At 40.3% G+C, this 12,212-nt stretch overlaps 1 protein-coding gene across 2 annotated transcripts in view; it reads right to left on the bottom strand.

Annotated features, from left to right (window-relative positions):
* The window catches only part of LOC133618926 (neurocan core protein-like), a 115,656-nt gene that overhangs the window by 20,325 nt on the left and 83,119 nt on the right, over nucleotides 1–12,212 (bottom strand). For both annotated transcript variants that reach the window (XM_061979768.2, XM_061979770.2), the window contains 5 exons: nucleotides 11,841–11,978; nucleotides 11,674–11,757; nucleotides 11,453–11,601; nucleotides 10,570–10,729; nucleotides 3,616–4,647 (listed from right to left, as the gene is read on the bottom strand). In XM_061979768.2, the coding sequence (XP_061835752.1) occupies nucleotides 3,616–4,647; nucleotides 10,570–10,729; nucleotides 11,453–11,601; nucleotides 11,674–11,757; nucleotides 11,841–11,978 (1,563 nt within the window). The remainder of the gene's footprint in view (nucleotides 1–3,615; nucleotides 4,648–10,569; nucleotides 10,730–11,452; nucleotides 11,602–11,673; nucleotides 11,758–11,840; nucleotides 11,979–12,212) is intronic.

Raw genomic sequence — 12,212 nt, 5'->3', positions numbered from 1 at the left:
AGAGCCTTCACATAGGCAGACATCATCATAACTGAACTGCTGTAAAAACCAAAGCTGCCAGCCAGCAGCAGCTGGTATTTACAGACCTAACGGTGTCAATTAACACACCATCAGAATAAAACCGCTGAATTACAATGAGGCTGTTATGTTTTGTATTAAATCAGCTTAAACTATCGAGCCATCCATCCATTTTTTACCGCTTGTCCATTTCAGGGTCAGGCAGGGTACACCCTGGACAAGTCGCCATCTCATCACAGGGCCAACACAGATAGATAGTAATCACACTCACGTTCACACACGAGGGCCAATTTAGTGTTGCCCATCAGCCAACCACCAGGTGCACGTCTGTGGAGGTGGGAGGAAGCCGGAGTACCCGAAGACAACCCACACATGGACCAAAATACTGAAAATATGAAGTTGAATCGCTCTTTGTAGCTCTATAACACTTCAACTAATTATTTTAAACTCCAAAACTACTTATGGTGGTTAGATTTATTTATAGCCATTAAAAAAAATGAATTTTTATTTAATCAAAAAAAATATCTCAAGCAGTTGGTGACATGTGTTATGGGTTAATTTATTGAAATACCGGTATATTGTATAGACCAGACCTGGGCAAAATACAGCCCGTGGGCCACATGCTGTCTGTTAAGATTTTCAATCCGGGCCGCCAGACATTCTACAGAATTTTTTTAGACCTTTAACATCAAAACTGTAGCCGCCATTATGATGTGCAGTGCTGATTTTAAATGACCGTAAGTCTTGAACTATTTAAAGTATTTCAATGGTCGAAATCTGCGCTTTTGAGTGTTATAGGAGTTATTACGGTAATCTACGTCACAGCAGCTCAGACCAGGAAAAGCAGAGTGGGCGGGATTTGTTTTCAGAGCAGCCAGCCCAAAACTCGTGTGTCACAAACAGATGCGGAAGCAGATTTTTACAACAAATTTCTGCATAAAAGTGATAATATATCATATTGTAGGTGTTTATTACACTTTGCATTCATATTTTGCTGTTTTTTTTAATTTTTGTTGTGTTTTGCTTTATTGTAAAAGATACACAACGATCGAGGAGCTGGTCTGAGAAGTAAAAGAGGAGCGACGTTCATATGTTGTTAATATTCAGTGTTTTATTGTTCATAGTTAATATTGTAAATCCCACTTTCTTTATTTTCATGTACATTGTGGGTGTCCCTTTCAGTAAAAAACTGTAAAATTCCTTTCTGTTTTTTTGAGGTGGTCTGTCATAACGTTTTTAGAATTCTACCAGACATTGTGACTTTTGGTATTAGTGTTCCTGAAAAAAGGGACCCAAACACACAGCAGATTTTTACAGCTAAATGTGTATATGCAGAGGACAAATTTCACCACACCTAGTGTGTGTGACAATTAATTGATTGATTGATTGATTGATTGATATATCATTTATACAGTCATACACATTGGCCCCCCGAGACATATTTTTTTCTCCCAATGTGGCCCCCGAGTCAAAATATTTGCCCAGCTCTGGTATAGACTCTACAAAAGCCCTACCTCCTATTAGTAAAAAAAAAAGTCCTGAATCCAGACGGTGATCCGGATCACCCACAAAATTTCTTGAAAGTTTCATTAAAATCCGCCCTTTACGCATTTTTTAATTGATTTTGCTAAATGACTATTTAATCAAATAAAATTTTGTGGACACAACAAAAAACGTTTCTAATGATCTTTAACAATGCGTTGTAAAATTGCAACATATTGTAATGCTCTTAAATGTAGTGCAAATCATTGAGCCTCTGGACTTCAACAATAACTTTTTTAGAAACACTATAGCACTAACATCCATGAAATATTACTGGATTCTAATAAAAATATTCCCATATACACCAATTGATTTGCGACCTAAAAGTTACTGCAGATAAAGTATTTTCGAATACGACAACATTACAGCAATACTAAATACAGTATAGCCAGTGATGCCTGATGTCCAAAATAGTGGACTCCAGCCACCCGGGAGGGACAAACGGTAGAATTGTTAATTTTCTCAAATAACAAAATCAACAATCAGGGTTTCTAACAATCATCGTATTTTCCGGACCGTAGAGCGGGCGAGCTGCTGATGAATGGTCTATTTTCGATCTTTTTTTATATATAAAGTGTACCGGATTATAGGGCGCATTAAAGGAGTCTTTTTTTCTTCTTTTTTTTTCTAAATGGAAAACTCTTCCTTGTGGTCTACATAACGTGTAATGGTGGTTCTTTGGTCAAAATGTTGCATAGATTATGTTTTACAGATCATCTTCAAGCCGCTTTCTGACCGTCGCCGTTTTGTGGGCCGTCTTATTTACGTGGCTCACCTTCGACAGCGTCTTCTCGCAGTCATCTTTGTTGTAGCGGTGTAGCGTGCAAGGGTGGAAGAAGTGTCAAAAGATGGCGCTAACTGTTTTAATGACATTAAGACTTTACTTAAATCAATAAGGGAGCATCATCTCCTCATCCGTGGCTCACTAGTGCAACAACAACGCCAGAAATGGCAACAGCGGAGGATGAATGTCCCATAAAAAGAACATAGAAAAAAAGAAGAAGCTTATCGACTACGGTGTTGGCACAGACTACAAAGGTGGACTCGCGCAATTTTTCAGAACTTATGCAGATCCCAAATACAGATCAGCATGTACCAGAAGGTAAGAAACGTTGCTTTTGCATAATATTGCGAAACAAAACACCAGATAATATGTTTTACCTTATTCACACACCATAATAATACTTGTATGTTGAAGCACAGTACAATCCATCAAGCGGTGCGGCTTCATAGATTACCAAAGTCGTACTTAAACATTTTGATAGATTTTTGAGCGCCGTGTGTAATGTTCTATATTTTCAATGGAACATATAAAATGTTGGTGTTGTTTACTTGAGTCATTTCGCAGTCTCCACGTATCTCTTATGTGTGACTGCCATCATATTGCAGTCTCCACGTATCTCTTATGTGTAACTGCCATCTACTGGTCACACTTATCATTTCATCATGTACCAAATAAAATAGCTTCAAGGTCGGTAAGCAAAAACAGAACTATTCCGTACATAAAGCGCACCGAGTTATAAGGCGCACTGTCGAGTTTTGAGAAAATTAAAGGATTTTAAGTGCGCCTTATAGTCTGAAAAATACGGTAATTTATTTGCGGTCAAAAAGTTACTGCAGATAAAGTATTTTTGAATACGACAAAATTACAGCAATACTTAATACAGTATAGCCAGTGATGCCTGATGTCCAATATAGTGGACTCCAGCCACCGGGAGGGGAAAAGCGGTAGAAATCTTGATTTTCTCAAATCAACAATTAGGGATTCTAACAATTATATTACTTTTTAGTTGCCCCAAATGTGTATACCTGCAAGAGTCTCTTATAACAGAAGGAATGGACAGATATTTCCACCCTGCTATGCAGAGCCGCACGTCCGTCAGCCATCTTGTTTTTGCGGAGTTTTTCCCCCACTTACAACAGCTGACCAACGGGTGGGTGGTATTGTACGGCAAAACACAACAGCATATAACAAATGTGTCACTGCTCAAATATACTACAACTGATATAATTATAAAGAACAGTGTTCAAATAAAGCAGAACTGCAATGCTCACCAGCTGGAACCGGAGTGACATTGCTGACGTTAAATCTGTTGCTCTCCTCCTCCATGTTGCCGGGTAACAGGGACCCCGAGCCCACCGTTTGAGACCAGGCGGGTTCCTCCTCTACGGGAGGAGATTCCAGAGAGACGTTCAGGACCGTCACTCTCTGGACTGGAACCCATTCCAGCGATGTTTGGGAAGTGTTGTTGCTGTTGTCCGAGGAGGGAGGAGATGGAGAAGGAGTTGTTGGAGAAGGGGATGGAGGCAGGGAAGAGGATGGTGCTGAAGGGGAAAGAGATGTATCCGACAGGGATGGGGATGGAGGTAAGGAAGGAGAGGTGGATGATGTGACAAGTGGTGATGGTGAGGATGATGAAGATGAGGCATTCAAGTCTGGTTGGTCAGACAGGGGTTGGGTCTCAGTGGGCACGATGGTGGAGGATGTATTGGTAAAAGCAACATTCTCCTCCCTAGTTGTGGACATCACTGTGGGCTCAGAAGTGCTGGCAGCCATCGTGGTGGTGCTGATGATTGTGGTGGTGGTATGTCCTTTCCTGTGACCCCTTTCTCTTGACCTGGATCTTTCCCTTGGTCTACTGGTTCCAACTGGCCGTCGGGAAACTTGTATCTCCCCTTTGGCCTCTGCAGCAGTAATCTCACCGCTTCCTTCATCTTCCCCTTTGCTCTTTTCTTCTCTGCTTCTCTCCTCCCCTTTGTTCTTCTTCCCTCGGCCTCGGCCTCGGCCTCCTCTAGAAGTGGATTGAGAGCTCGCCGTGGTCTCCTTCTTCTCACTGGACTGGGTGGTGGTCTTAGCGTTCACACGGACCCACACGGTTTCCATGCCAGATGATGTTGTTTCAGGGGCTGGGTTGGAAGTGGTGGAGGGATGTGGGTCTGGTGTCCCCACAATGGTGGTTCCTGCTGTTGTCACAGAATTATTAGAAGCAGGAGAAGACACCAAATGGGTTGCTGGTTCTTCATTTGATAGGGTTGTGTTCTTCCTTAAGGGATCAGTGGATGCTGAACTTCCCATCGAGAAGAAACCTGTGGAGGAAACCAAAACAAGAACAAGGAAAGTCACTTTTCTGGCTGATTTATTTGGATCCCAATTAGCGTCTGCTAGAGCGGTCGCTAGTCTTTCTGGGGTGCACCCTTCAAATGACAAATTACATCAAAATACATTGATTTAACATTGAGAATAAACATTTAAACTGCTACCTGCGCAATTCATATACAAACCCCAAAACCAGTGAAGTTGGCACGTTGTGTAAATGGTAAATAAAACAGAATACAATGATTTGCAAATCCTTTTCAACTTATATTCAATTGAATAAACTGCAAATACAAGATACCTAATGCTTTGTTAACTTAATATTTTGTTGACTGTTGAATGCAAACCTGTGGAATATATGACAGTGGTAATTGATGATTTATTTGAATGTGTAACTGTGGAGGTAGACATAGAAAAGAAGAGAAATGTTATTGTTACGTGTTTATATAGAACACCTGGGTCTAAGGTAGAAGCATTTATTGATAGTTTGGAATAATTATTGTGTAAGGTAAAGGAAAAGAAAACATTCGTCATGTGTGGCGACTATAACATAGACCTGCTAAGCTCACCCAGAAATAAATCAACAAGAGACTTCTTGGATGTGGTATATAGTAGAGGGCTTTATCCATTGATCACCAAACCCAGTAGAAAAACGACAAATTGTGCAACGTTAATTGATCACATCTTCATAAATGTCATAGAACATAATATAAAAAGTGGACTAGTAATTAATGATATAAGTGACCACTTACCCGTGTTTCTTACTTATGACTGTCAAATGTATAGAAAGAGGGAGGAGAAAACCCATAGGTATGTAAGGAAAAGGACTGAAGAGGCAATAAATAAGTTTAGGAAGGACTTATTTGAAGCAGACTGGAATGAGGTGTATGTGGGAGAGGCAAATGCTGCATATAAGGCTTTTCTTAATATATATTTATTATTGTATGAAAAGCATTGTTTGAATGTGTGGAAACAAAGAGACAGCTACAATAAAAAGCTTTGGATTATAAAGGGACTACAGAATGCTTGTAAAAAGAAAAACAAATTTTATAGAGACTTGGTAAAAGTAAGAACAAAGGATGCTGAAACAAAATATAAGGTTTACAAAAACAAATTGATAACAATTATGAGACAAGCTAAAAAAGAATATTATAATAATTTACTAGAAAAAAATAAAAACAATATCAAAGGAACTTGGAATATTCTGAACAAGGTAATAGGAAAAACATGCTCTACCCACATGGCGTAGTGGGTAGAGCAACCGTGCCAGAAACCTGAGGGTTGCAGGTTCGCTCCCCGCCTCTTACCATCCAAAAAAATCGCTGCCGTTGTGTCCTTGGGCGGGACACTTCACCCTTTGCCTCCGGTGCCACTCACACCGGTGAATTGAATGATGAATGATAGGTGGTGGTCGGAGGGGCCGTTGGCGCAAATTGCAGCCACGCTTCCGTCAGTCTACCCCAGGGCAGCTGTGGCTATGAAAGTAGCTTACCACCAGGTGTGAATGAATGATGGGTTCTACATGTAAAGCGACTTTGGGTACTTAGAAAAGCGCTATATAAATCCCAGTTATTATTATTATTATTATTACAAACCCACCAAGCCAAAATAAGATGATAAAAAACATGAATGAAGTGGCGAATGGATTCAATTATTTTTTGTGAATGTTGAACCCAAATTGGCAGAGAGTATTGGAGAACATAAAGATATACACAGTGGATGGAGAGGGGGAAGCAAAGTGCTACAGTCCATGCTTCTAGGAGATCCATCCATCCATGTTCTTACGCTTATCCGAGGTCGTTAGTGAAAATTAAATTGTATCGGTGGTAACAAAACTGAAAAATAAGACATCAACAGACAGTGATGGTATAGACATGATACTTGTGAAAAAGACTGACTGTACCATCAAACCTCTTTGTTATGTTTTTAATATTTATTTTCAAACAGGGACCTTTCCAAATAGAATGAAGGTAGCAAAGGTAATTCCACTCTTTAAAACGGGAGATAAACATAGATTTACTAATTACAGACCAGTGTCACTGCTGTCACAATTTTCTAAAATAATTGAAAAAATATTTGTAGAAAAATTAGACAGTTTTATTGAAAAGAACATGCTGTTGAGTGAGAGCCAGTATGGATTTCAGACCAACAGATCCACTGCTTCAGGGAGAAAATTTGTCTCGGGAGGTTTTCGGGAGAGGCGCTGAATTTCGGGAATCTCCCGGAAAATCCGGGAGGGTTGGCAAGTATGTCGGCGAAGGACGTGTCGTTGTCCCTTCTCCTGGCCCCTTCCGCCAGTACCTGGTTTTCGCACCGGGGGACACCGACAACCGGGAACTCCTTATCCCAGCCGCCTAGTGAGGGGGGGCTACTACCGGCAGCGGTGTGGTGAAGCACACGCCGCTGTCATCCCCGTTGTCGCCGCCTCCTCTCACGACATCATCTTCATTGGCGGGTTTTCACACGGCGCCGCCATCTTCCTCATCACCATCTTCATCGTCGGCAGCGGATCCACCCATGACGCTGTCAGCAGCATCGACAACTCCTCCAATGACGCCGTCAGCATTGTCGATGACTCCGCCCATGACGCTGACATCAACACCGTTGCAGCCGGCTCAGCGACCTCCTCCTCGTCGGCCAGAGACGCGGCCGTAATATGGACTCCCTCCGCGCTTTCAAGAGCAATGCGCAGGACCCGGCCATAGACCTTTACGGCTGCTGGTGCGCCGGTACCACTCACTTCCGCCTCCTCATCGGCCACTGATGTGGCCGTTCCGTGGTTGCCCGCCTCGCCAAATGCAGCGGTGCTCAACGCATCACCGTCACCTAACTCTTCCTCGCTGGCTGCGGGGACATTTGGCCTGGCGACCCTCCGCAAAGTTCTCCCTCTGCCCTCCCTTGACTTTTGAACTCTTTCCGTTTTTTTCTTCTTCCTGGGAACATCTAGAATCTGTTCCTTAAGGGGGACGGCGGATCCTGTGACGATCTGTCACTTAATTTCTGTTTGTTTCCTTGTTTTGTATTTACTTCCCAAAAGTCCTCTTATTTTGGTTTCCACTTCCTGCTTGTCCCGCTGAGCACTGTGTTTGTTCACTCACCTGCTGTTGATTGGCAGCTGGTCCACACCTGCCGCCAATCAGTATTTGTTCTATTTATGCTGTCTCGAGCACTCCTCAGTGCTCGAAGATCGCTTTATGTTTGGAACGTTTACTTGCAAGACTGCTTAATTTTCTCTGTTGATGACATTAAAATCATCTTACCTGTTCATCGGCCTCCTGGTTCTTGCATCTTGGGGTCACAAAGAACTGCAGCCATGCGAGTTCCTAACACTTATGTTGCTTTTTGATGCAGTACCGCCTGAGGGATCGAAGGTCACGGGCATTCAATGTTGGTTTTCAGCCTTGCTGCTTACGTGCAGTGATTTCTCCAGATTCTCTGAACATTTTGATGATATGACGGACCGTAGATGGTGAAATCCCTAAATTCCTTGCAATAGCTGGTTGAGAAATGTTCTTAAACAATTTACTGAGGCATTTTTTGACAAAGTAGTGACCATCACCCCATCCTTGTTTGTGAATGACTGGGCATTTCATGGAAGCTGATTTTATACCCAATCATGGCACCCACCTGTTCCCAATTAGCCTGTTCACCTGTGGGATGTTCGAAATAAGTGTTTGATGAGCATTCCTCAACTTTCTCAGTCTATTTTGCCACTTGTGCTAGCTTTTTTGAAACATGTTGCAGGCATCAAATTACAAATGAGCTAATATTAGCAAAAAAATACGTTTTCCAGTTGGAACATTAAATATCTTGTCTTTGCAGTCTATTCAATTGAATATAAGTTGAAAAGAATTTGCAAATCATTGTATTCTGTTTTTCATTCACGATTTACACAACGTGCCAACTTCACTGGTTTTGGGTTTTGTATTATACAACATTAAAACTATACTGTTTGATAAAGTGAACACACACACACACACACATTCATGGTGTAGAGCGAAGGTCTTCAACCGGGGGTCCGCAGATGTACTGCAGGGGGGTCGTGAAATTTTTGGTTGATTAGACTTTTTTTCATATGTTGTTATATCTTTTAACCAGAATTGTTCTAAACATTTTAATGTCATGAAGTACACCAGATTAACATTGATTCAACACATTGTAGTGTAGTTTACAAATGGCCACCTTACTCACTATACCTTGCAGGTTTGAAATAAAAACATGAATAATTATATTATAATATTTATCTTGGCATTTAAGATAGATAGCGATTAGCGCACTAGTGGCCACCTCAAAATTAGTTGAACGAGTTGCAAGCTAGCGATTAGCGGTCCTAGTTGCCTGCTAGCGATTAGCATGTAGTAGTTGCCAACTGGTGATTAGCAGCGCTATACTGTAGTATTTGAGTATTTTAAGTATTGCACAATAACAAGGTACCTTTAAGGACCAGTTTAATCTAAAACACAATTTATTTACAAGATATATTAGTCGGGGTTCCTCGCTCCATTTCTCTATCAATTTGGGGTTTCTTGGCCTGGAAAACGTTAAAGACCCCTGGTGTAAAGTGTACCGTCGCTTCATGCCAGGGAAACAAACCAAAAAAACCCCCTATGTTAGCCGCTAATGTTGAAGGCTAGCTGCTTGCTTATAGACTTTAACTGGCCTGCCATGGAAGACTTTTGTTACACCCACCTCATTTAGCATCAATTTTAAGAAAGTGTTGAATTGTTTTTGTTCTTATATGAAATGTATACATGGATGCATGTATACATAAATGTATATCGTTAATATAGCATGGTTGTGATTGAGGCAGTTTGACTTTGAAACGCAATAATTACATGTTAAATATTTACATACAAACCACTTACGGGGTAACTACTTTCCCCTGACTTGAACCAAGTCTCAGTATGTTTAAAACCTCCCAAATCGTTGTAACATCAAAAGGAAGTTAAAAGTTTTTTTTTGCCCCCCATCATTTGACTGCATTAATGGGGAGTCGAGATGTTCTCTAATATGCAGTACATGATGCTGTGCTAATATTAGCTCTCCCTATTAGCCAGAACCAGAGAGACATTAATGCTGTGAAATGACAGGAACAGAGAGTGAATGACTCCATATTTGCGTGATGAGATCAATCCATTGACAAGTCTGTTTCTTTAATGTTTATTTTCACACATATCAGCGTTTTTTTTTAATGAGAGCCAATAGTACTTTTTGTTTTTGATTAGTTATTTCTGCACTTTATTTTTCTCAAACAATTCTATGTAATAAAAGCAAATTATTTTACTATTTTGTTTATATTGTATATTGTGTATTTTGTTTAATTGTTCATAAACACATTTATTGATCTTTTTTTTTGCCTACAATCTCAATGAAAAGTAAATATACAATATTGTATTACATTTATAGCATATGCATTGTAGGGAAAAAAATTCCCCTGCAATTAAATGTATCTTTTCATTGCTGTTCGGCAATGAATGCCTTTAACATACGGTGACGTAAGAAATTATAAAGAAGGTAAAAACTAGGTAAATACTTTGTATAAATAGCAGTATCACCCACCCTTTCAAGTGAGGTTTTGCTGGTACAAAAGCAATTATTATAAGCAAATCTCAATGCAATTGTGTGTTTTGGTCTTTTGCACTGCAACAAGATCCTAAAGTAATAATGTTAGAAAACACAGCAACACTTGCAGCTATTCTGAGGTTTTAAAGCAGCAAACCTCAGATGATTGATAATAATAATTATGGCTGCATGTTATTTGCATAATTGAAGGCACATTTGTACAAACACCCCATCTTTTCTGACATGCTAATGCACAGTTAGATGACTGTTTTTCTTTTGAATAATTATAATTCTAGTTAATGTGCTGTAAGGATTAGAGAAGAGTAAACAAAGTATTAAACTACTGTACTTACCTGGTGATGTTGTACTGGACAAATTCCCTTCATCCTTTTTTTTTGTCGCTTTTTCGCTCGTGGGCCCTTTTTGGGTTCCTGTTTCGGTCTCCTCATCGTCACCAGTTCCCAACATGTAGTTCCAAGGCTTCCAGAAGGATTTGACAATCCCAGAGATCACCTTGCATTATTAGGGATGGGCGCAATTAATGAACTGTGTCTTTCCACATCTGCTCAATACGAACACTTGCAAGGAAACAGGAGTTCAGAACATTCACAAATAGAGTATCTCATCACAATGACCTATCCTTGTGACCCCTTTAAAACGAAGTTACACACTAAACAAGTCTGCCTCATAAAAGTGTAATAATAAAGTTGTATACACAGTAAGAAAAAATGGTGTCGACTTTCACCGCATCAAAACTTTCAGCAATTTTAAACCTAACCAGAGAAGTTTTTTTTAAAATCATTTACATATTATTATTATGCCTTTTATGTCATAAGAACCCCTGATTTTTTTTTCAATAGGTAAAACACAAAATATGCAATGTTTTGCCAAAATTCCAGTGAAATGGGAAATATTTGGGATACAGTAATTGCAGTCTTGGTCAATAACTGAACCGACCATTTTAAATTGTTTTCAAAAACACTGGTAATTTTTACACTTAGGTCCCAAAATGGTCCTTTTTATAAATTACAATAAAAATGTAAGATAAAAAAAATCACTTTCACCGACTTCAGACTTGTAGATATCAAGTTTTTGTGTTTTTTATGTATTTTATGTAAACTGCATTAATTGCCTTGTTTTTTAATAGTTCAAACTGATCCATATATCGGGAATCAAAAACCTCAAACCTCAAAGGTGCCATGATAGTCAAGTATACTGTTTAGAAAAATGTCTGACCTTCTTCTCAGCAGGCGTTGGGGCCACAGGGGGTCGGAGGAACTCAGGAGAGTCGGGCTCAAATGGTTCCCCCCAGTCGACGCTTTGACCCAGGACCACTTGAAGAGTCACGTAAGAATCCGATGCGTCTGAGGACCATGGGTCTGACGCTGCAGGGAACTTAGTAGTTATTTATCCTATTTGTCTGGACATCAACGCAAGCATCATGAACTCCTCCTTACAAGCGTTGACACCGTGAAGGGAATCCTCCTCATCAAGGTCCACTAGTCCAGTCCAGTTAGATGAAGAGTGCTTGTTTGTGGATCCTACATTTATTGACAAAATCCATCTATAACATTGCTTGATTAACAGATGAATCATATGTGGTATAAGACATTGCATGTAAAACCTTTGGGAGTTGGTGGCGGACTTGACAGCTCTGGACTCTGTGACCTTGTGGATTCAGTACTTGGGCGCGTGAGGTAGCTCCATGGCTTCCACAGGGAACTGTAGATCTGTGAGATGGTGTCGGTGCTCTTCACTTTACCTACAAAAATAGACATTGGCAATAGATACAGATAAAGTAGTTTTAAAGATACTAAAGAAAATCCTCCCCCTCCTATTTCCACCGCTTGTGTCAATCCAGCATTTTTACAGCTACATGACCGTGTTAAAGATGGAGCTCCGGATTCACTGTTGCCATAGTTACAAGAGCGGCCTTGGCATGTGCCATCATTGTTATTACAGACAGAATGCACGGCTTCTACAACATCTACTTGGA

The sequence above is a fragment of the Nerophis lumbriciformis genome, linkage group LG19 (genome assembly GCF_033978685.3).
Source record: "Nerophis lumbriciformis linkage group LG19, RoL_Nlum_v2.1, whole genome shotgun sequence".
Taxonomy (NCBI): Eukaryota; Metazoa; Chordata; class Actinopteri; order Syngnathiformes; family Syngnathidae; genus Nerophis; species Nerophis lumbriciformis.
The sequence above is the reverse complement of the archived record's forward strand: the minus strand, read 5'-3'. Positions and strand labels throughout refer to the sequence as shown.